The 24532-nt window shown below is 36.4% G+C and overlaps 1 protein-coding gene across 1 annotated transcript; it reads left to right on the forward strand.

Moving 5' to 3' along the window:
• The first annotated feature begins 1468 nt into the window (after window positions 1–1468).
• LOC141829616 (phosphatidylinositol 4-kinase alpha 1) lies at window positions 1469–24258 on the forward strand. The gene is made up of 26 exons (XM_074717135.1): window positions 1469–2529; window positions 2927–3268; window positions 3367–3528; window positions 3898–4068; window positions 4231–4389; window positions 4481–4608; window positions 4862–5168; window positions 5935–6103; window positions 6313–6530; window positions 7184–7342; window positions 7429–7611; window positions 8078–8599; window positions 8700–9056; window positions 9816–10030; window positions 11459–11642; window positions 11786–11922; window positions 12011–12161; window positions 13057–13323; window positions 13484–13561; window positions 13760–13807; window positions 17130–17302; window positions 17383–17578; window positions 21134–21274; window positions 22757–22965; window positions 23038–23199; window positions 23683–24258. Exons 1-26 carry the CDS (start codon window positions 1552–1554, stop codon window positions 23939–23941), a joined length of 6075 nt encoding a protein of 2024 aa, XP_074573236.1. The 5' UTR covers window positions 1469–1551; the 3' UTR covers window positions 23942–24258.
• Window positions 24259–24532: the final 274 nt, after the last annotated feature.

Here is a 24532-nt window from a genome sequence, read left to right on the forward strand (position 1 = left end):
ATGATTGATAGGCTTAGATAATTTTGAATGATATACAATTAAGTTCTATTTGCTCGGACAGACCTCTTAAATATATTCATATTTTTAAATACTAATTTGATATGCTTTTAATGAGAGTAATAAATTTTTGAACACGATTAAGATCCTTAATAGATGATCTTTCCTGATATATATATATATATATTATTTTTTGTTTGAATAACTAAGATATGTCTAAAGTAGTTGATAAATTTAGAATGTTCGGAATGATATGGATACAGATCCTTTGTACTCAATAAATGCTCTTGAATGCGTTTATGCTCTTAGATACTAATTTGATATACTGTATTAAAAGTGATAAATTTTTTAGTACTAATCAGAGTATAAAAAAGGATGTCATAATTTTATTATAAATAATAGGATGATGATACTCACTTATCAACATCATAATTGAGATCTTTAAACTTCCTTTTTTACGAAGATATAAATTATTTAATTTTTTAAATAATTAAAAATTTATCAGCCAATTTTATCCAAAAATAACTAATAAATTTAGAGAATTTAAAATGATAGGAATCATATTTTATATGTTTAGATAGTACTCGAGAAAGTATTCACGCTCTCAAACATAAATTTAATACATCACATTCCGAGTTACATATTTTATCATTGAAGGTTTAAAAAAAAATTTAATTTAATGGAACCAATTCATAGGTATTCAGATAATACTTGTCAATATATCTATGTTTTCGAAAATTAATTTAATGTATCGAGAGCAATACATTTTTTATAAAAAAAAATTTCTAATCGATTACATATTTTTTAATGGATTATAAAATATAATAATTAATTAAAATTATTATTCATGATCCTAGCAACTTACTAAATCACTTGTCACACTTTAGCAATCCATTATTATTATTTTTTAATTTCTTGATGGAGGGGCAAATGGGTATGTGATTTACCAAATTTAAAACTTACTTGTGATTTAAATATTTTAGAACTTTGATAATATGGTTCAGTAAATTATCATAAAAATTAAGTTTCACTTTTCTATACTGTTTAAATAAAATTATGCTCTTATTATCTGCCAAATAATGAGAGATTGAAGTATATATTAGAGAACAACAGGTATATATTCATAATTTCACAAACTTAAATTTTTATTTTAGTATTTTATCATGAATTTTTAAAATTTATGAAAACAAATCTCTCTATTACAACAAATAAATTTGACTACGAAGAAAACTTATTATTATTAATTTTTTTTTGGAAAAAAATACGATTACAGATAAATTAGCGTGTGTAAACCAAGCAGAGAAGTGACTTAGTGGGTCCCTGACCTTTTTATTTCCAATCCAATAATCACGAGTCAATATTTGTGTGGACCCACAAGCAATCCTACGTGTTGATTTGAAACCGCCCTTGCATCGCATCGACAAGCAGCGAAAAATAAGAGGACCAGGGTTTGATCGCTCTCCGCCTTCTCCTCCTCCGTCTTCTCCTCCCTCGTTTATCGCAGGGGAGGAGATTTAATCCGGGGACTCTCCTCGTGCGATCCCACATTTCGCCATGGAGGCCCTCATAGAGCTTTGCGACCTTGTCGCGCAGAACCCCGAGATCTTCGCGGACAAGCTCGCCTGGATCTGCTCTCGCTGCCCTTCCTCCGCCCACGGCCTCACTGACAACGGCACCGCCGCCTCCCCGGTTCCTCCTCCTCGCGCCACCCGATCCCAGCTGCACGCCCTCGTCGCGATCTCCCGCCTCCTCTCTCGCTGCCCTACGGCCCCTGCATCCGCCCGCGCTCCCCTCCTCGATTTCCTTCGAACCATCCCCGCTTCCGCCCTACGCCGCTCCTTCTGGCCCCAGGCGTTCCCCCCCGAGCAGATCTCCCTCTTTTTCTCTGACCTCCTGCTGTACGCCGCCCAGGCGACTGAGCTCTCCCCGGAATTAGCTACTGAATTCTCGGGCTTCTTCGGCTCGACCGTCGTCACCGCCGTCTCCATCCTCAACGGCAGGGGAAATGGCGACCCTGCCATCGCCCGTGCCTTTCTGTCTGCCGTCTCCAGGAGTTGCCCCACGATCGGCCCTTCTGACTCGGAGCAGCTCGTCGGGTGCCTCCTCGACCAGTTTGCCTCCCCCGGGACTTCCGAGGCCGCATCCAATTTGTCGCTCTCTGAGAACTCCTCGTCGTGGAGTTCATCTGTGCAGAGCACTCCAACTAAGGGGAAGTTGAAAGATAATGACAGGGAGATTGCTGACGATGCTGCAAGCGAGGTATCCTCTACTATGTCAAGGGGGAATGAGAGCTCTGATGGCATTGTTCGGAGTATTGCAGATCAATCTGTTTCCAAAGACGGGTCAGGTGCAGCTAGGCAAGTGGTGGTGACATTTGAGGAAGAGCCCTTGGAGAGCTTAGAGAAACAGGAAATTGCCTTCAGGTTGTTTGGTCAGGTGCTAGATAGAACTGGAGCCGTTAAGTCTGAGCAATTGGAGCAGGTCAGGAAGGTGGCTACGCAGCAGATCAAATCTTTGCCTGTATTTCTCAAGGTGAATTTCTTTTGCGTCAAGGCACATTTATACTGCACCTTTTATTCATGATGCCCCTTATTTATGTGCTGCAATAGTTCGTATATTGGAGAAACCATAAACTTAGTTTTGTTATCTTTCTGTGCCATATTTGATATTTCAATACACAGCAGGGCATTTATATCTAAGACAATTTACATCATTTTGGACCGGGGCTAACCCATGACCATCTTATATATAAGTGCAGACCAGATGTACATTTCTGTACAAAAAAAATCAAATTGTTGACTTATGAAATTAACTACTACCTAACGCAGTTCGTGGTTTGTCTGTTAGACTGTTACAAACTATATACAGTTTGGATAAGGGTTTTTCTTATTAGGTTGCCTGAAGTTATTTGTCAAATATCCATCTTCAGGTCCGCAAACGTGAATGGAGGGAGCAAGGGCCACAACTGAAAGCTAGAATACACACAAAATTGGCTTGTTGTCAGGCAGCAATACTGGTGCAGGTTAAGAGCCTAATCTCTCTAGATTCAGATGGGAAGTCCTCCAAGGATTTATTGCGTAGAACACTTGCTTTACTCTTGGATGCTGCTGAAGCTTGTTTACTCTCTTTATGGAGGAAATTAAAAGTATGCGAGGAGATTTTTAGCACGTTGCTCAGTGGGATTAGTCAAATTGCTGTGTCCCGTGGTGGCCAGCTTTTGAGGGTGTTGCTCATTCCCCTAAAGCCACTTGTTCTGACGACTTGTGCTCAGGTTTGCTTCTATCTTAATCTTGTATGGTGGTATTTCTGTTCTTAAACTACAGTAAGTTCTGAAATATGTGATTAGCTTTTGCTGTTTACTACTTACAGGCTGATATGCTAGGAAATAATCATGGAGCTATGTTCGAGACAGTTACTAAGCTATGCTGTGAAATAATTGAGTTTGGATGGAGCAAAGATAGGGCTCTTGTCGACACTTTTATTATGGGTTTAGCTTCATGTATCCGTGAAAGGAATGACTATGAGGAGCAGGTTTAAGTCCTCTCCTTACCCAAGAGAAGTGTTTTTCCGTCTAGAATATTGTAGTATGTCACATTTTTTCCTCATGCATTATTTGACCAACTTTCTTTTGAGAATTGCTTAAAAATGTTAAATTCTATCTATCATATTTTTAATGAACCTGGATATTTGCTGAAATGGATGAAGTTCCCAACAGTTTTCATGCCCCTAATGGACGATAGAACTGTACACTAGTTTGTACTCTAATGTTTGAGTTTGTATAGTTACTATTTCATTGTTGAGCTGCTATCTGGCATTCGTTTCTTATTTCAGTATCAGCTGAGCTTTCTTTAATTGATCAGTTTAAGCGGGATTCCCATCTGAAATCATTGTCTGTTGCAGGATGGTAAAGAAAAACAAACAGTTCCTACTGTGCAACTCAATCTTATTTGTCTTCTTGCTGACTTGAGCTCGTTATTGAATAAGTGGGAAATTGTTGACATGATACTGCCTCTGTTTATTGAGAATCTTGAAGAGGGCGATGCTTGTACTCCAAGTTTATTACGTCTAAGAGTATGAAATCTTATCTCCTAAGAATGTCTATGTTAGGCAGTTTGATCATAACTGGGTTTTCCTGTAATATTTGCTCTAAACATTGGCTGCTTCTTCTAATTGATTATTGATGTCATCAATATTATGGCAATCAAGCTCAACTGTGTTTCACAAATATTTCAGCTACTAGATGCAGTATCTCGCATGGCTTGTTTGGGTTTTGAGAAATCCTATCGTGAGACTGTAGTTCTGATGACTAGAAGCTATTTGGATAAACTCAAGAATTTTGGATTGGATGAAAACAAAACACTTCCTCCAGAAGCTACTACAGAGCGAATAGAGGTCTGTTTCATTGTTTCTTTGGATTTTCATATTAGTGCGACCTGCAAATTATAATTTGCTAGTATTTCTAACTGCTTCAAGTGTATTCTAGACACTTCCTTCAGGATTTTTTTTAATTGCCTCTCGCCTCACCAGCTCAAAACTCAGATCTGACTACCGCCATAGGCTTTTGTGTTTATGCTCTGATGTGGGCCTAGCTGCAGAATCAAAAAGTGGAAGGTAATGCTGACCTGACACTACATTATGCATTCCTTGTCTATTGGAGCCTTAATGCAATAGCTAGTCACTTGATTGTGGAAACTTGTGCTGTAGCTGTTATGCTTGGATAACACAATAATGTTGAACACTGGCTTTGCAATGTCAGTCGTAGATCATACCATTCTTCAGAACATTCCTAGTTTTGGGTAGATGTTAAGGTGCTATCTTGTGTTTGACTATTTTGTTCCCTGACATCTGTACTTCATGTATTTAGGAGTGGTGCTGATTTCATGGGGCCTTTACTTTCTGCAGTTGCAGAAATTTGTACTGATTTTGATCCTGTTGCCAGCGTTGAGCCTTCTCTCTTAAAACTATTCCGAAATCTATGGTTCTACATTGTTTTGTTTGGCTTAGCTCCTCCGATTCAACCAACTCAGATCTCATCAAAGCCAGTATCGACATCATTGAGTGCTCAAGGAAGCAGTAGTGCCATAGCACTTCAAGCTGTAGCTGGGCCTTATATGTGGAATGAGGAATGGTCCATTTCTGTTCAGCGAATTGCAAAAGGAACACCACCACTGGTGAGACAATGAAAGAATTTGGCATACTGTACAATTATATTTATCATAGAAATAAAATATTTTGATATTCATGCTTACAGAAATTCTATTCCACTGATTAGTAATTTTACCCATGAAATATATCATACCCTTAAAATTTGTCATGATATCGATAAAGGTTCCTATGGTACATATGCCCAACATCCTTATCTTTACCTTTAAAAATGAATACATTGATGCTTGCTTAGTTGCCGGCCTTTCCGATATTACTAGGGATTTCATTTTGATTATTTGCAGCAGAGCTTTGATGTTTTGGAGGTTCAGAACAGCTTTTGTTGCCCTATCCCATATGATTTGAGGTTGAGTCTTGTAATGAGAAAAGTCTGAGCTCTGCATGGTATGCGGACTACAAAAAGACAAGTATATAACTTGACCACTTATCCTAAGTCTCAATAGTTGGGTCACTATATGGGGCTTTTCGTGCCATTCAGCTTTTTGTAATCTTTAATTCTTACTGACGCCTAGATCATTTAAATGAGTTTTAATACATGTAGAGTATGACTTTCTTTGTTCCTGTTTAACTCTCCCTGTACCATTTGTGAGTTAATTTAAATCATTTGGTCTCATTCATTAATCAAGTTATTCAACTTGTATTTACAGAACCTATGAAGTGTCTTGGTTATTTATTACTAGATTGCTTATCAGCAACAGTTTTCTTTGTTATTTTGGACCTTCATATGATATGTGTTTCAGATCTTTTCATGATCTTATTTTATTTTGATTACAGGTTGTTAGTTCAGTGAAATGGCTGGAAGATGAATTAGAGCTAAATGCACTTCACAACCCAGGAAGTCGACGTGGCAGTGGTAATGAGAAAGATGCTGTTGGTCAGCGAGCTGCTCTTTCTGCTGCATTAGGAGGACGTGTAGAGGTAGCAGCAATGAACACAATTTCAGGTTCAAGTCAAATTTTATGTTATAATGAAGTTCTAATTTTATTCTTTTCCATTCCTTTTGTATTTCGTAAGATTTTCCATTTTCTTTTTAACCCAAACTGTTCCTGTTCTGTTTAAAGCTAGCTTATTCAACATTATCCTTGTCAAAAGGTGCTTGTCGTTTGTTACAATCTTAACTAATATAATATGGATTTCTTCTTTGAATTACAGGTGTGAAGGCAACATACCTTCTTGCAGTTGCTTTTTTGGAGATAATACGGTTTCGATGTAATGGTGGTGTAATTGACACTGATTCCTCATCCCCTACACTAAGAAGTGCCTTTATCTGTGTGTTTGAGTATCTGCTTACACCCAACTTGATGCCAGCTGTATCTCAATGCTTGACTGCAATAGTGCATAGGGCTTTTGAAGCAGCAGTTTCATGGCTGGTAAGCCTCTGCATCATTTTATGAGATATGCTTTTCTGCTATTTGTTCATAATTTTGTCAAAAAAAAATCTCATATTTATTATGTCACCTGGTTTTTCCTAGTCACAAATGTATCTGAATTTGCATAAACTTTTGAAATTTGTTTCTCTAGATGTGCCCCTTTAAGCTAGTGCCCTACTATAATCCTTTTGTCAAATTAGATACTCAGATACATATTTGCATTGTAAACTTTGTTTTTCATATATTGTTCTTTTTTTTTTTTTGGCATTTTCTAGTGTTTTAGAGATCTACTCTGGTTATTGGAAAATGAAAGTGTTAGGAAAGGTTCACTATGTGTATATGGTCAATAAGAGGCAAGTTAGATATTGTTAAAGGTGACGATTGAGGAAAGTCTTTTAACACTATCTATGAATCTCTCGTGGAACATTTATTACCATCCTCCGACTTCTATTGTTGCAAACTTGTAACCAAGCTTCTATATTTCAGCCAATTGCTATCTTTCCTTTTTGTTGTGGGAGCTGTCATTATGACAGTACAATTCCATTGTTTGAATACTTGCATCGTTAACTACCTTCCTTGAGGGTTGGTCACTTTGGATTTCCTGATGAAACGATGGCAATTCTTCTAAAGACATTTCTTTATTGCTTATTCAGGAGGCAAGGATATCTGATATTGGAAAAGAAGCTGAAACAAGAGAATCAGTTCTTTCTAGTCACACATGCTATCTTATAAAAAATTTATCACAAAGGGATGAGCATGTCCGCGATATCAGTGTTAATTTGTTAACTCAGTTGAAGGAAAAATTTCCCCAGGTTTGTGTTTTCTTCTAAATGTCTAGATAAAATATGTCCATCTCTTGTGTTTTTTTTTCCTGGAAACTTGGCTATATTATCTGCAGGTATTGTGGAACTCTTCGTGCTTGGACTCGCTTCTCTTTTCAGGTCATAATGAATTACCATCTATTCATGTTCACGATCCTGCTTGGGTTGCCACAGTTCGTTCTTTGTACCAAAAGACGGCTCGAGAATGGATCACTACTGCTCTTTCTTTTGCTCCCTGCACTACCCAGGGACTTTTACAGGTTTTCTCATGAACAGATTATTGAAACCTTGATAGATGTATATGTGCTGTTAAAGGATTAAATAAAAGAAATTGAAATTGAATGCTGCTACTGAATTTTACAATAATAGTTATATTCCAAATGCATTATTATCATTACTCTTTTCCTCGTAGATGTTAAGTTAGGATGTATGCAATTGATTCTCAAAGTGGAACTGTTTTATGTTTTCGAGGAACTTTAAGTTTGTATAGCTTGAGGCATTAGGAGAATAACAACACGCTAAATCTTTTTTCTATGCTAAATTGTAGGATAGACCTTAAAATAATTGAAACTATGATCAACTTCATTGTAACTGATATTTAATGTGCAGGTCTTATTATTTCTGACCTTTTAGTTCAATTTTTTTTCCTACTGAATCTTGTTGTTCCCTAGTAACTTTTATACAGTTTATTATTATAAATATTGATGTTCATGATAACAATGTCAGGAAAACCTATGCAAACCAAATGCATTGCAGAGAACACAACATGCCTCAGATGTTGTATCTCTTTTGTCTGAGATACGTATCTGTACAGGGAAGAATGATTCTTGGAATGGCATTAGGACAGCAAATATCCCTTCTGTTATATATGCTGCAGCAGCCGCTTCAGGAGCAAAAAAGGAGCTCTCTGAAGGTTTTGTTCTAGAAGTTCTGTCAATTGCTGTAGTGAGTGCGACAGTTAAGTGCAACCATGCTGGAGAGATCGCTGGCATGAGAAGGCTATATGATAGTATAGGAGGTCTGGGCATGTCAGCAGTAGGTCTGGGACTTGGTCTTGGTCAATCTATGAATGGGATGCCATCTCCACAGTTAAACCTTAAAAAAGAGTCGTTCAACGAAATTCTTCTTTCAAAATTTGTTCATCTACTTCAGCAGTTTGTGGGTACTGCTGAGAAAGGTTTACCAATTGATAAGACATTATTTCGTGATACTTGTTCCCAGGCTACTGCACTACTTCTATCACACTTGGTATATCATCCAAACCCTGAGTCATATTTTTGCTATTATTGTAGTTGGTCATTACCTTTTTTTCATGGCACTTACTAATGTGTTTTTTGATAATGGTCAGGATTCCGACTCAAAAGTTAATATGGAAGGATTTTCACAATTATTACGCCTCCTTTGCTGGTGTCCTGCTTACATTTCAACTCCAGATGCAATGGAGACTGGCATCTTTATCTGGACATGGCTAGTGTCTGCACCTTCTTTGGGGGCTCTTGTCCTTGCAGAGCTTGTTGATGCATGGCTGTGGACTATAGATACAAAACGTGGTTTGTTTGCATCTGATATGAGATATTCTGGTCCTGCTGCAAAATTGCAGCCACATCTTGTTCCTGGTGAACCTCAAGCACCACCAGAGAAGGATCCAGTAGAAGAGCTAATTGCACACAGACTCTGGCTTGGCTTTTTTATAGACCGGTTTGAGGTTAGAAACTCTATGTTTTTCCCCCTTGACTGATGAGGTTAGGAATCACACACTCATATTCTCTCCTGTAGTTCACACTTGATTCACATTACTGCTTCTAACTCAATTTTCTTGATCTAATCTGATAACTTGTGCTTCTATGGGTTGTTGGGACTTAGGATGCTTGATGATGATCTCATCGTACTTCATAACTCAACGTTGTTGCCTGCTCTTTTTTTCTCAAACAATTCTTGAAGGATCAATGTCATTTTTTTAAACCTTGAGTATTTGTTGATGTAGGGTAATTATTGGCAAGAAATTGGCGCACCTAGTAGTGCCAAAATTGCAGGATACACATGCATGCTATGTTTTAATTGTGTGGTGTGTTGTCCTGTGGGATCAATGATATTGACTTTTAAGTCCATGGTAGAAATTAAGAAAGATCTCAGAGAATTGAGGTAATATCAGAGTATAGGATATTGAGAGTGGAGGAGAGATGAGGGTGGGATGTGGGTTATGTAGAGTGAAGAAATCTAGCTATTGCTGATGTACAACCCTGTACTAAGTGATACAATCAGAATGCAGCTCTTGCACCATGTGGTCGTCATGCCATTCATCTATTGCATTGTATGGACCAAGCAATCTGTCCCATATATTATGAGCTTTCAAGCCATCATTGTTGTTGTATTTTCATGCATTACTGAATCTACCTTCCTATGTGTATGTGATTTTCTGTGTTCTTTTAGTCTTATTTATGTTGTGTGATCGTATTGTTGGTAGGTTGTTCGACATGACAGTATCGAGCAACTTCTACTTCTAAGCAGACTGGTGCAAGGGACCATGAAATCTCCTTCACAATTTTCTCGCCATCCTGCTGCTGTCGGCACATTCTTCACTGCGATGCTCCTTGGACTAAAATTTTGTCTATGCCAATCACAGAAAAATCTGCAGAACTCTAAGTTGGGCCTTCAGTTATTGGAGGACAGAGTCCACCGGTGAGTAGTTTACATTTACTCTACATTGTTTTATAATAATAACGAATAGGTTACTAGAAGGTGATCAAATTTTCTTCATCAAGTGAAAATTTTGCCATACAGAAACAATGTGGCTTGTTGAATTATTTTCATATTCTTCTAATATAGTTCTCTTGTGTTGTATAATCCAAAGATTATACAATTATGTACATTAAGAAATAAAGGAATTATGTTTTAGTAGAATTTTTATTTTCTTGTAGAAGTGCAATATATCTTTATTAAAAAATGTGCGCTCTTTAGTAACTAGCAAGGGATTCAATGTTGAAGATTGTGAATAGCAGTTTAAAAAAGAATGTCACACCTTAGAGGTGGAGTTAAATGCATTTAAGTATCAATATAGTATCTTTCAGGGTCTTCAGCAGATAAGCTCCCTTTCAGGAGCCGTCATATCTGCCTGTCTTATCTAGCCTGTTTTTTGCTTGTCCATTGCACAGTTCATTCCATTTTAACATACAACAACAATAACAACCAAGTCTTATTCCATTTGGTGGGGTCGGCTATATGGATCATTCTACGTTATTGGGCTATATCCCCTACTATATCATCATTTATACAACAACTAAGCCTTATCCCACTAAGTGGGGTCGGTTGTATGAATCCTTCTATGCCATTGAGCTCTATCCTCTACTATATTATCATTTATATTTAAATAAATTTTATCTTGTTTTATTGTTACTAACCAATCCTTTTTTAGTTTTCCTCTTTCTCGTTTGATATGTACATTTATTATAGTTTCACATCATCTAACTAGAGCATCTATTGGTCGTCTACGTACATGTCCGTTCCATTTTAACATAAGGATAATAATGAACTCTTCTCTATCAAGAGCCTATATCGAAAGAAACACTAAATTTATCCAAAAAAAGGAGAAATATATGACAAGCTAAATTGAAGCTTGAAATCTCCATGCAGATAAACAAAAAATCAAACACATTTATACTTAGAACAAACCATTAGGATAATGAGGGTTTGGAAATAATCCTTGATTCATGATGCAAAGGTTTGCCCTAAAGGAGCATAAGCAGATGGAATATGGAATTTGTATGAATGTACTTGACTTTTGTTATTTTGCCCTTATCCTTTGCTACTTGATGCTGTCTTTTAGCCGTGAAACAATTACTTTGGCTTGGTTTTTCTTCCTTCTCTAACTGTGAATACTGGGTGAATGAGTCTGATCCATGGATCAAGGGTTAAAAGTTTGGTACTAGTTTTATGAACCATTGGTCAAATGATAATATCTTGGTGTACTATATTATATCATCTAATGAATAACTCCAAAATTATAATTATCTGGCTGGTTCTTTATGATGGCTGTATAAACAATTCTTGTAAGCCTTTTGCTATATGGTCATTTGGTATAACCGGGTAACATTAATTTTATTGTTGCAGTGCTTCTCTTAGCTGGTTTGCTTATGGGGCTGAATGGTATGAAACAAATAGTAAGAGTTATGCTCAGAGTGAATCCCAATCTGTTTCATTATTTGTCCATCACCTTTTAAATGAACGAGTAGATAGTATTGCAATTGATTCGTCAACAAGAGGAAGGGGAAACAATACTGAATTGACTAATATGGTATGTGCTAGCTAAAAATTCAGGCCTGCCATTTTTAATGCTTTCATTGCCCCAGCTTGAATAATTTTCCACTTGCTAATGTGTTGAACCTTTCATTTTGTTAGATTGCTTGATTTAAATTATCTGTTCCACATGATTTACAGACAGATATATGTCATCCTGTTTGGGGACATATGGATAACTATTCTATAGGAAAAGAGAAGCGCAAGCAGCTGCTCCTAATGCTTTGTCAGCATGAAGCTGATAGGCTGGAAGTCTGGGCACAACCCTTAAATAAAAAGTAGGTTTTCAAAATCCTCTCATCCTTATCATTTTTAAGCAGCACAATTTCTATCATCTTTTATCTGTTGTGATGTTTTTTCCTACAGAGATAACATATCTCGTACTCAAATTGGGTCAGATAAATGGATTGAACATGTAAGAACTGCTTTTTCCGTAGATCCTCGCATTGCTCTCTGCTTGACTTTGAGGTTCCCTGCAAATTCACATATTGCATCTGAAGTAACTCAGTTGGTACAGGTATGTTTCGTCCATTTTTTGAGACAACAAATTCCTATCTTATGCCTTTTATGGATGTCTGGAGCTATATCAAGGGATAGGATAATAGAATGTTGGACAAAAGTCAAAAGGACATTTTTTTTGGAATCATCAAGATGATGCCTCATGTTTATTTTTTTATCGAAAGGGCACCTCCTGTAAAATGACACAACTGTCCTCCACTATACAGTAATAGCTTATTTCCATTATTATCTTTCTCTTTTTTTCCTGCCTAGATCGGCGCGTTGTAGTAGCTACTAAAAAAATTTAAGACTAAAATTATTCAAAAGATTAAATGATATTTTTTAGCTTAAAATTTGACCGTTATGGCTTCTACCCTGTAATCAGTTGTAGATCTCTGAACGAGCTTCGATTTGATATATTATGCGTCCCGTAGTTCAATCCGAGTCAAAAATTATAACCTCTCAAAGTTTAAAATTTAACATTCATGTTGTAGCAGCTATGAAACCGTAGCTACTATAACTGTATGACAACTCAGTTGTAGCACTACGGGCTAGTAGCTGCTAACAACGTGCCGATTTAGGCAGGAAAAAATAGGAGAGAGATGATAATGAGAATAAGCCACTACTGTATAGTGAATGATAATTGTGTCATTTTACAGGGGAGTGGGGCGGCCTTTTGATAAAAAATCAACGTAGAGCACTATCTTGATGATTCCAAACAAAAGGGGCACCCTTTTGACTTTTGCCCTAAAATGTTATAGTTGCAACAAGTTTTCTTAGAACTTTCACAGATTCAACTATTATTTCTTTTCCTGAACTCTTGCTGTATGCATCTTATTACATATATTTCTTTTTTGTCTGTATGTATATATCTGATTTTATCTTCTTTTTTTTGCTCTAAATTGTTTTCACAGACACACATCTTAGAGATTCGTACAATACCTGAAGCGTTACCATTTTTTGTCACTCCAAAGGCAGTTGAAGAAAATTCTGTGTTACTGCAGCAACTGCCACATTGGGCTGCTTGTTCCATCACTCAGGCTCTTGATTTTTTTACCCCTCCATTTAAGGGTCATCCCAGAGTAATGGCATATGTCATGAGAGTTTTAGAGTCCTATCCTCCTGAACGTGTGACCTTTTTTATGCCACAGCTGGTACAAGCTCTCAGATATGATGAAGAGGTGAGTGTACAATTCAAATATCTATTTTCACTAGTCCCATTTGTTTTAGCATTAGCTATGTGACATGCATGGTTAGCTTTTAACTCAACTTTCATTTATTACAATCCTTGGCCTTGCCAATTTGCTTCATGTAAAGTTATTGTCTCTATGGTTTCTGCAGAGATTAGTTGAAGGCTACTTGCTGAGAGCTGCTCAAAGAAGTAGCATATTTGCTCATATTTTGATTTGGTTTCTGCAGGTGCGACCTCTGCTTGTATTTCACACGGTTTAGCAATTTCTTCACTGATTGATTATTCACTATCTACTTCCTGTTCACTCCCTTTATTCACTATCTACTTCCTATTCACTCCCTATGTCAGTCAATTTAGTCCAGAAAATTCTTGTGAACTTCATTGAGAACTCTCCTAATTTTGGGTCTTCTATTCTCTGATGGCAGGGTGAGTCTTCTGAACAAGAACCTGGAAAAGAAGGTGATGTCATCAAGGTAGGTGATCTATCCCTAGCATTGCTTAAAAACTGTCTGCTACTGCTACTTGCTTAACTGTATAAGATGACATGGTATTGAATCATATTAGCTGTCTTAGATGTCATGTTTAGTGATATAACTCTGCAGTTTCCTAGCTTCTATATTTTCTTTATTTCCCACATTGGAAACCAGTTCAGAATATAATGCCAAGAATCCAAACAAGAAGAATGTGCTAATTTTTTAGGGAATTGATTATCTAGCTAATTAGACTTTTTTCCCATTGGATTAATTGTAGAAGTGGAAAATTTAATTTTGGCTGTAGGAAACTCTTTTATTTGCAAATATTGTAAGCAAAGTTTTAAATCTTGGTTTATTTTGGTTGACACGAGCAAAAGATCTCATTCCACTTGTGGACTAAAACTGAACACACCGGCACAGCCAATTCATACCTGCAAAATCTCCATCATTCTTTGTCAACTGTCCACCTGTTGTGTTGCTTTGCTTCTTTGTAACCGGCTGGGAATGTGCATGAGGAATCTAGAGTGAGACAACATTGTTACTCCTCTCCTCTTTATAACCTAAAAATTTAACTCATAACCCATATAAACCCATTAACCCATGGTTTGGATAATTAGCTTTGTGTGGGTGGACATGGGCATAATGTTTGTTCTGCCTATGGGCTAACACATGGAACAACCCCGTGCACCATGTCAACACTACCCATCTACGACAGTGAGGCTTCTATGGAGTAGTCTTGATGACTGCAAAGCCTTTGTGAGGTTCCTCGAGATGGTCCCTGCATGGTGAGGCTTTGGCAAGGTACACAACTCCTTGTTATTCTGCCACCTATTGTTGGTGCTTAGTGCATCCACTAACACCAGCACCTGGTACAACTGATGTCTTGTTCTGGCCAGGATCGAAAACGTAGATTGGAATTGGATTTCGAACCTTGTATTAATCCATTATCAAATCAATTTGTGAACCTAGATCTACTAACCCATTAAACTTACTCCTATCCTCATTGTTCAAAACGATGTGAGGTCTTCATCTGACCTCTTCCTTCTGGCTGGCAACACCACATTGTTTTGATGAGGCAAGCTGTTAGCTGCTTCTCCTCTCTTTCCTCTTCTACTTCTCCTCTGCCACCTCAATTCCACTCTCCACCTTAGTGATTTAGTGGTACCACAAGCACCACATGCTCGCACATTGACATTGCACCAATATTAATTCCTTGCGATTGATGATCTAAACTTCTCCTTGGGATGACATTTTAAACCTTGATTCTAACCATAATGAGCATCACTTTGAAATTTTTATAGAAGGTTTGATCGTTTGTCTTAGACTCCATGAACTAGTAATATTGCGACAATAAGGTCGTGTTGATAAAGAATAAAAGAAGAATACATACATGATTCATGTTGCAAATTTAAGATCAATCTTCCCTAACGAGTTTTAAGCACCAAGTATAGTTCATAGATCATGGTTCAATTAGGAATTCAGTGTCCATAATAAGCTTTAAATTTGTATTTGGAAGTGCTAATACAGATGTCCATTTGAAAGAAGTCATTCATGTTGGCATCCAAACCTCTAGCAGTTGGACATGAACCTGTTTTGAGAATTTAACTCCCTAGGGGAGAAGGAACAACTAGGGAAAGAAAGTAGGGAGAAAAATTCATAGGAAAAGGATTGGGAAATATTTTTTTACTTCTTAGTGTCCTTGGAAAGAAAGAAAGAATTAGAGTTTTCTGTTAGACCATTTCATTGGAGGGAAAGAACAGGGAATGAAACTTAAATTTGAAAACTTTGTTTGTAAAAAAATAGAAATAGAAATAAATTTAAAAGAATAAATATTGATTGGAGCTCCATCGTATGCAAATGTCGCTTTCCATTTTAATCGGATGTAAGCAATATAGTGGATATTTGGACAATCTTTTCTCCATCTCTCTTCCCTCTCTTTTTCTACTAAGGAAACGGAGGGAGTACTATTGGAGATTTTTTTTCATTTCCATTTGCATTTCGTTTTGCTCATAGGAGCATGCCCTAAAAGCGTTACCTTTTGGGATTCACCTTTTACATGATAGTCAATTTTGAATATGTGACATGTGTTTCATAAACTATAGGGTGGCTTCATATTTGGCTTGCTTGACCTTGTTTCGATGGTTCTCTTTACTTGTAATACATGGGTTGCTTTGGTGCTTGCTAGTTAAACTCCACAATACTCTCAGTTTCTTAACTTTTCACATGTCATTTGTTCAGCAATTTAGAATGGTTAGACCATACAAATCCTTTAGCTACTTGTCCACCTGGGAGTACAAACACTACCTCTGTGAGTTCATATTCAGTGTAGATGCATAGTCACAGTGTTTGTTCTTCCAATGCCATTGATAAATTGTTAGTTTGTCACATGTGGGACCTTTGAGTGCTTTCCCTGTCATTATAGCAGACTCTCAGAGAAATTTGTGAGATAAAGGAGGTCAAGGGAAGTTGAAATGAGAGAACTGGAATATATGGCAGTTAGGTTCTGTTCTTTGGTAGCTTGCCAGATTCACATCAATCACCATAATTATATGTGTTACTTGGCACATATATAACCATTGGTCAAGGGTGGTTGACCTGGTGATGGTGTTTGGTCTAGCTGGTAAATGTTGGGGTGTATATATCCAGTATCCGACAAGATTTGAACCCATGGTGGATCCTTGTAGTTGACCATTAACAAGTGCTGTGAATTATGGGGTACGGTGCATGTACTTTTGACTTTAAAATTGTACTCTCTTGTTCTTTATGAAAATTCAACCCTAACCCTGCCATAACAAATAAGAACTGGTTCAGACTTCTGAATTTGACAATTATTTTCAATTCTCTAAAATTCAAGTTTTTTCTGAAATATGTTAGTTAATTTCAAGTGCTAGGAACTAGACTAGTCTACTATAATTGTAATGTTTTAAGAAATTATATATGTCTTTCAGCAATACCTCTGTTGCCTTTATGAAATTATCTAGTTCATTTTTAACATACTGAATCTTTTTTCATAGGGTTTCATGCATTACTGAATGTGCTGCAAAGCTGGCATATTTTATATTTTTGTTTTTGAATCTGGAATGTATTTCATAGCCAGACATCCTGTTCTTCCAGATGTTTATGCCTTTGACATTATTAAATTAATCTCTTTGACTCATGATTTCTATTGTGTTAAATATATGGTTTTACTATTTAGTCTGTTTATGTTCTTAGGCACCTCACAGAACTGAGTGTTCTTATTGATTCCTTATTCATGCGGCGGTATTTATAAACTCTAACACTTTCAAGTCTTCACTTGTTTCTCCTTTTCATGTTCTTATAGAGCAATCCCTTTCAAGCTATGCTTCCTCTGGTCAGGCAAAAAATTATTGATGGCTTCTCAGGTGAGGCCCTCGACTTGTTCCAAAGGGAGTTCGACTTCTTTGACAAAGTCACATCCATTTCTGGTGTTTTGTTTCCACTTCCAAAGGAGGAGCGCAGAGCTGGTATCAAAAGGTATCACTTATGTCATACATTGACCTATTTATTAGGTTGTGTAACCATTCATAATCTTATTAATTGGACCTTTATTGCAGAGAGTTGGAGAAAATTAGTATTGATGGTGATGATCTCTATCTACCTACTGCTACAAACAAAATAGTTCGGGGTATTCAGTTGGATAGTGGCATTCCCCTTCAATCAGCAGCAAAAGTTCCAATAATGATTACCTTCAATGTTGTGGATAAGTATGGGGATCCTAATGATGTGAAGCCACAGGCCTGCATATTTAAGGTAAGCTACTATCAAATAGTGTTCTGGGTTTGAAATTTTTTCCATAATTTATTGTTCTATAGTCATGGTTGTAGATGCATGTTTTATTTCCTTGATTTAGTTGTAAGCCATATTGGGCTTTTCTCTAAATATTAGCATTTGAGTACAGCTTTAATTCCTTGAAAATTTTCACACTTTCATTTACCCTACCGAAGATGTCCTCCTTTCTGATTTCCTTTATCATCTTGAAATTCTTTTATCAGTCAACCTGGTTTTGTTAAGTAAACAAATTCAAAAATTTGAGATAAATGTTTAAAGTAAAAAACTATATAATAAATTCTATCAACATAATATTGATGTTTATTTTAAAAATCATTGATACATCATACACATATATATAAATATATAATTCATCTTTGTAACATATGGTGCATATAAAGCATTGATAAAGATCTTAATAAATGAATAAAAAAACAAATATATCTTGATTGAACCTAACATGTCTTTGTTTAATATAGGATTTTAAAAGAATTTGATTCTCTCCTGTTTTGTGGGATCGCAATCTTTCACCCAAATTTTTTGTCCTTATCATTTATCAAATAAGAGTAGATTGACCTTCTATTCTTGGCTTATTTGGTTGAATTGGCCAATGTTTAAAATATTGTGCCATTTTAGTTAGTATAGTCGAAGCTTCTTGTTCGACTAACTGATCAAAACTGCATAGTACTTGCAAGGACAAGTTTGGTCGCTTGAAACCTAGGTGGGACCAAGCGGAGCTATCCTTGTCTTGTTAGTATCCATTGAGGCAAACAGGAGACCACCAAAGGACATACTTGAAAGGTGGAGAAGAAGATGATGGACAAGAAGCGTAGGAGTGGTTGCAAGAGGCAGTTCATCTTTGACTCAAGCAGGCAGTGAGGCATTTTGTATGTACCTGCAGGTGGAATTCACAACTTCAAGGGTTGAGTCTCAAGCGATTATAAGTTAGCTTTTTATGTTTATAATAGTAGATAACTAGTATAAATTGCAATTTACACTTTATGTTTATAAGTTACAATTATTTCTACAAATTAATTAAGTAATGCATAATTTTTTAATCAACTTTTATAATTATTATAATAAAGTTAGAGTTTACAAAGCTAGGGGTTACAATTTAGATGGATGGTTTGAGGTGAAATGATTTCAATCCACTTCATGCTTTAAGAGTGGGAAAACTTTATTCTGCAACTATTTAAATATAGTACTTATTAACAAATTATTATCCTAAAATTATAATTGAGATAGCTAAAATGAGTGAACTAGGCGGACCGAGAAAGTTGATTGGGCTATAGATAAGCTAATCGGATCTGCTAGGTTGTTTAAGTCATTTAAGTAAGTTAGATTGATCGAGCTGAGTAAGAAATGAGGATCAATTGAGCGGCTAATCAGATCGGATTAGGCAGATGGTCAGTAAGTGATTAAACCAAACGAGCTGGTCAAACCAATTACACTATGCTCGGCAGATAGGTTGGGCCAGTCAAATTGTTTAAGTTGATCGGGTCAAATAGATTGAGTGGAATGAATGGGTTGAATGCGTAAATTGGACCAAGTAAACTATCAATTGTGTGGATCAATCAAATCAGATATGTCAAATAGATGAAGTAGATTGAACATTCTAAAATAGATAAGATGAACCATGTAAGTTAAATTTTCTAGAAGAATTAGACAAACAAAAGGGTTAAACTTAGATTGATGCATTTCACTAGTTATACCATTTATATTGCAACTAAACAAATGAATTATTGCCCTTTTTATTTCTTTCCATTCCACTCCTAATCTCATTTCACTGCTGTTCCATTCCATTCATGTGTATCAAATGCACGCTGATTGTAATCTTCTTTTTTCTTGATTGCATGTTAAAATTGATTGACTAATTAATATCCCTAAAATTCTAGCCCTTAAGAAAGGGATCAGTATTTTTATTTGTATTCTTAGTACTCCCTTGTTATGTGTGGGTGGGCATACTTGACTTGACCGCCCAATCGCATGAGATATATCATATCAAAAACTTGAGTTGTTAGAGGATGGACAAATCTTTTAATATTTTTAATAGTGTGTCCGTGCTCACATGTGGTTCTAGATTGTGCAGTTGAAAACCACTATCCAATGATGGATCAGAACCTGATGAAGTGAATCTTGGTACCTTGGTCTTGTTGCAATATGGGCATAGATGACCTTGATCAGTTGCCTCAGTGGTGAAAGCTATAAATGATGCAATCCTGGCATAGTAGCTCAGTCCTCAAAATAGAGCTGCAACAATAGCCATTCTAGAAATTAAGAAAAAATTTTCCTAGTATTTGAAAAAAGGATTTAATTTGCCAATTCATTTCCAGATGCTTCTTACATGAAACCCTAAAATTAGGCATTAGCAAATTCAATCTCAGATGCCCTTTGTATTTCTCTTTGCTTGAGATAGGATTTGTTACACTGAAATTTCAGTTGCAATATTCAGTATCAGTGAGGAATTTTCTGCTGTGCAATTTCAGGTTATAGAAAACCTGAGTTTCATATGTAGTTTATTTAGCAATAATTTACCCATTCATTTTTTTTTGGATAAGGATAATTTACCCATTCTTAGTTGAGCTTGTTCTGTCAACGAATTTCCACTGTTGGATGCAGCCTGAATTATATTATCAGTGCTTCCATCTGTATTTCTGTGGAGTAACTCAGACTTTTTTTCTTGTATTTTGTATTTCTTAAGAATGTAAACATATAGCTTGGGATTTTTCCCTGGCAGCTTAAGTTTTTTGGGGTAAGTGATCATGATGTTCTTTTGGTTTGTGTTAACATTATAATATACACATCAAGATTCTATTTGTTTTGATATTGGTGACATTTTGGATTTGCTTTCTATCCTTCTATAAAGTATACTTCATTTTTAGCCAAAATATAGCAACTACATTATATCAGCCAAGAGTTTTTTGCAATCCTTACATAGAGTAACAGTGAAGTCAAACCTGCATCTAACTACATTCTAGCAACATTTTATGCTGCATTATGAAAGAATCATTTGGCACAAACCAGGCAGCTGTCCAGTCCTTGACTGTCGCAACACTAAAGTTTTGAATTACCACAGCAGAATGTTGACAGGATTAGCATTGGCTGTTGCTTCCTGTCATCCTTAAGACATTCAAGACTGGTATTTTAATGTGTGAATGGTTGGTTCCCTTGTATAGGTAGAAAACAGGACATTCTTATGCTTTGGTGAAAAATAAATAGGCATGTCATAGGATGATTAGAAGTTTGGCTCATTATGGTGGCCTATCATATTAGGTTAGCTTTACCCCACAGTTTGAAAAATTATGTTGTATAATCACAGGTCAATTGCAAGAAAATATTCCCTATTAAAATATCAATAATGTTTGCCATATCATTTCCTTATGGCACCATGTTGAAAATTTTCACCACCATCATCAAGTCAAAGTCATTTTACCCAACTATTTGTGTTGTTTAAGTTTTACATTGTTTTAAAAAGCCATTTGGTCATTGTTTTCATTTTTAGAACTGTCACTTGCAATCTAGTTTTCCTCATTGTAGGTTGGAGATGATTGCCGACAAGATGTTCTTGCACTTCAAGTGATTTCCTTGCTCAGGGACATATTCAATGCTGTTGGATTGAACCTTTATCTGTTTCCTTATGGTGTTTTGCCAACTGGACCTGAGAGAGGTATAATTGAGGTAAGTTCCACTTAGAGTAGTATCTGCTGTGATCCTTTAGATGTTAATAGTTAATTCAATTCTGATCTTTATTCCAGTTACCATTTCCTTCAATCTTTAGGAGCCATCATTAATTTTCCCTACTACTATTGTTTTGGATCAAAGAGAAAAATTAACTGTATATATCATCTTGGGCGAACCATATGCTTCCTAATGAAAGAAAACTTTTCATTATTGTGTGATGCATGAGGTTTTCAAGCAACTAAATGTTTTCATTTTGATGAGCCCATGCATTCCTGTTGTTTGTTTTGCCTGGTCAGATGGGTGAGACTTGGATTGTTTTTTCAATGAACTAGATGGGAGATTGTGTGATGCACGTGAGGAAGTACAAGAAACTACCATGAGTTTGTGATGAAGCATGTGTTTAGAGTAGAGCTGGCCAGGTCAACCACAACCTAACCCGACACGACATAGCTAGGGTCATGCCATGCTCAGGCTGGCACCTAATAAGTGCAAGCCAAGCGCCAGGTTTGTAGTCCGTGGCAAAGTTCAGCCCTATTTTTATTTATAAATTAATAATAATATACATTAAATAGTATTTAATAAAAAATCATTTTTAGTGACATTATTTTTTAATTTTAGATATTATTATAATTATTTAAAAATATCAATTTTAATATCTTCATTTTAATTAATTAAAATTTATAATTTATATTATTTGTTAGTTTAAATTATAGAGTCTGTGTGCTTGAGCCTACACAGATGGTCGTAGGGCCGATCGTGTGTGGCCGCTGAGGTAGTAGATTCCACCTTATTGCTGAAGTGTGCTTGAGCCTAGGTTGGCACAGGCAAAGGTCATTGAGTCCTGTGCTTGTGTCAGGCGAGGCATGCCCTGGAAACCCTTGTCTGGGTTCTGCTTGGCATGGCTCATTTGGAGGTGTGTTGGACCAGACATGATATGGGAAAATAGGAAAATCGAGCCTAATGGGTTTTTGTCATGCCCAGCTCAGGCCGGTCCATTGACACTACTAGATTGGAGAGTAGCAAAGAATATGTTCGAGGGCTGCAATTTGTGACACAGAATTAGCTTGAATAACAAAAAGAGTGAATTTTGAGAGCTATGAAGTTAGGATCTTAAATGAGTTGGATGGGTTTAAAGGTTTGCTTTTAATGATCTGATTGCTCGATTATAGACTGTCATGCTGATAGAATGCAGTATCCAATTACTGTGTGAAGTAAAAACATTGAAACATGGCTTCCATGTCATATTTGGAACTTTTAACAAATTAAAATTTAGATTCTTGCTATCCTGTGGTGTTTAAGTTATATCACTGTATTTTCACATAATATTAATAGTTAATAATAAGCATTTAGGTTATAGATGCTGCCATGTTCTTGTCGAATGACTTCACATCAAAAGTAAAACTATTCTTGTGGACAGTACTTGTGTGTTTTTATATGCCACACTTAATTTCTTTTAATCTAGTTATTATAATCCTGCAGGTTGTTCCTAATACTCGGAGTAGAAACCAGATGGGAGAGACCACCGATGGCGGTTTGTATGAGATCTTTCAACAAGATTACGGGCCTGTAGGTTCTCCTTCTTTTGAGACTGCACGAGAAATGTTTATGATCAGTAGTGCTGGTTATGCTGTTGCTAGTCTTCTACTTCAACCAAAGGATCGACATAATGGCAATCTCCTTTTTGACAAGTATGCTTTTAATTTATTAGTTTCTTCACAGACTTGATGATTTTCTAGTAACTAACTCATCCTAATTCACAGCAAGGGAAGGCTTGTTCACATAGATTTTGGGTTCATATTGGAAACATCACCAGGTGGTAATATGCGATTTGAAAGTGCCCACTTCAAATTAAGTCATGAGATGACTCAATTGCTTGATCCTTCTGGGTCAATGAAGAGTGACACCTGGAACCAGTTCGTCAGGTAATTGTTTCCTTATTGGATTGCTTGTATGGTGAGAATGTTATCGCACTGAATAGGATGCATATTGACAAAATCATTTTGCATATACATGTCTAAATACCCTGCCGCTTGTATGACTACATTGAGTTATTGTACAAAGTCACAACGGAAATGAGTAAGTTTAAAGTTGGTCAAATTTGTAGATTATTTTAAGGAGCTCATTTGCCATGTCATGCTTTGCACAAACCATCGCAGAATTACAAAATGAAAGCTTTATCACCAAACTCGATACTACTGCAAATGTAACTCATTGAAGTTTAATGTCCATATCAAAGTATAGCTTGTGCTATGCAGTAGTAGCAATTCAAAGTCATGCTAGCCATCCGTAACGGCATCCCCAGGTTTCACTGTTTAGGAACTTTACAGCTGACGTGTAACTAACTGTTTGCTAAGAGTTGCTTAACATCAGTGTCACTCATTTGCCCCCATTCATGGTTATTTCAGCTTGTGTGTCAAAGGATACCTTGCAGCACGAGTCCACATGCAGGGAATCATTACGACGGTGCTTTTGATGATTGACAGCGGTCTACCGTGCTTTAGCAGAGGAGATCCCATAGGCAATCTTCGGAAGAGATTCCACCCTGAGATGACTGAACGTGAGGCTGCAAATTTCATGATTAGAACATGCAATGACGCTTACAACAAGTGGAGCACGGCTGGCTATGACTTGATTCAATATTTGCAGCAAGGCATAGAAAAGTAGATCGAAACCAATCTATTGTCTGTACATATAAGATTTCCCTTGTGTTCTTGTATGTTAAAGATGTAGCATTAATTAGTCACGATGCTGGTTTGTTGAGGCTGCAAGCATCCGTGGCGAGCTTGTCATGGTCTGGTGAGCTCTCTGAGGTTTCGCTAGTGTTTATTCTACAATTGCAACGTGAGTAATTTTCTGGACTTAAGGGAAGAGTGTTTATAGAATGTTTGATCCTTCGAGGATCACAATGTTGGTGACATAAACCCCGGAAGTTTAGATTGTATCATATATTTTAGTAATTTTCTTTGAAATTGTTTATCATGCAATAACTATATTAAAAAATAACAAGTATATAAAAATTATACCGTTGTGATAAGATTAGTGATCTTGAGAATAACCAATAGTACATGATCTTTGACGCCTTAAATCTGCCACGCATACTCTTTGGTACCAATGAACGGACGTGTGGACGTTTTTATTATTTTGATCTTTTTTGTATCACTCAAAAGCATAGATCTTCATTATTGTGATTTTCCTATTTATTTTATTTTCAACCTTCCAGGAGAAAAAGAAATATAATTTTTATTGGTATGATTA

The sequence above is a fragment of the Curcuma longa genome, chromosome 1, assembly GCF_044706935.1.
Source record: "Curcuma longa cultivar G26 ecotype Majalengka, Jawa Barat chromosome 1, ITB_CL_G26_1.1, whole genome shotgun sequence".
Taxonomy (NCBI): Eukaryota; Viridiplantae; Streptophyta; class Magnoliopsida; order Zingiberales; family Zingiberaceae; genus Curcuma; species Curcuma longa.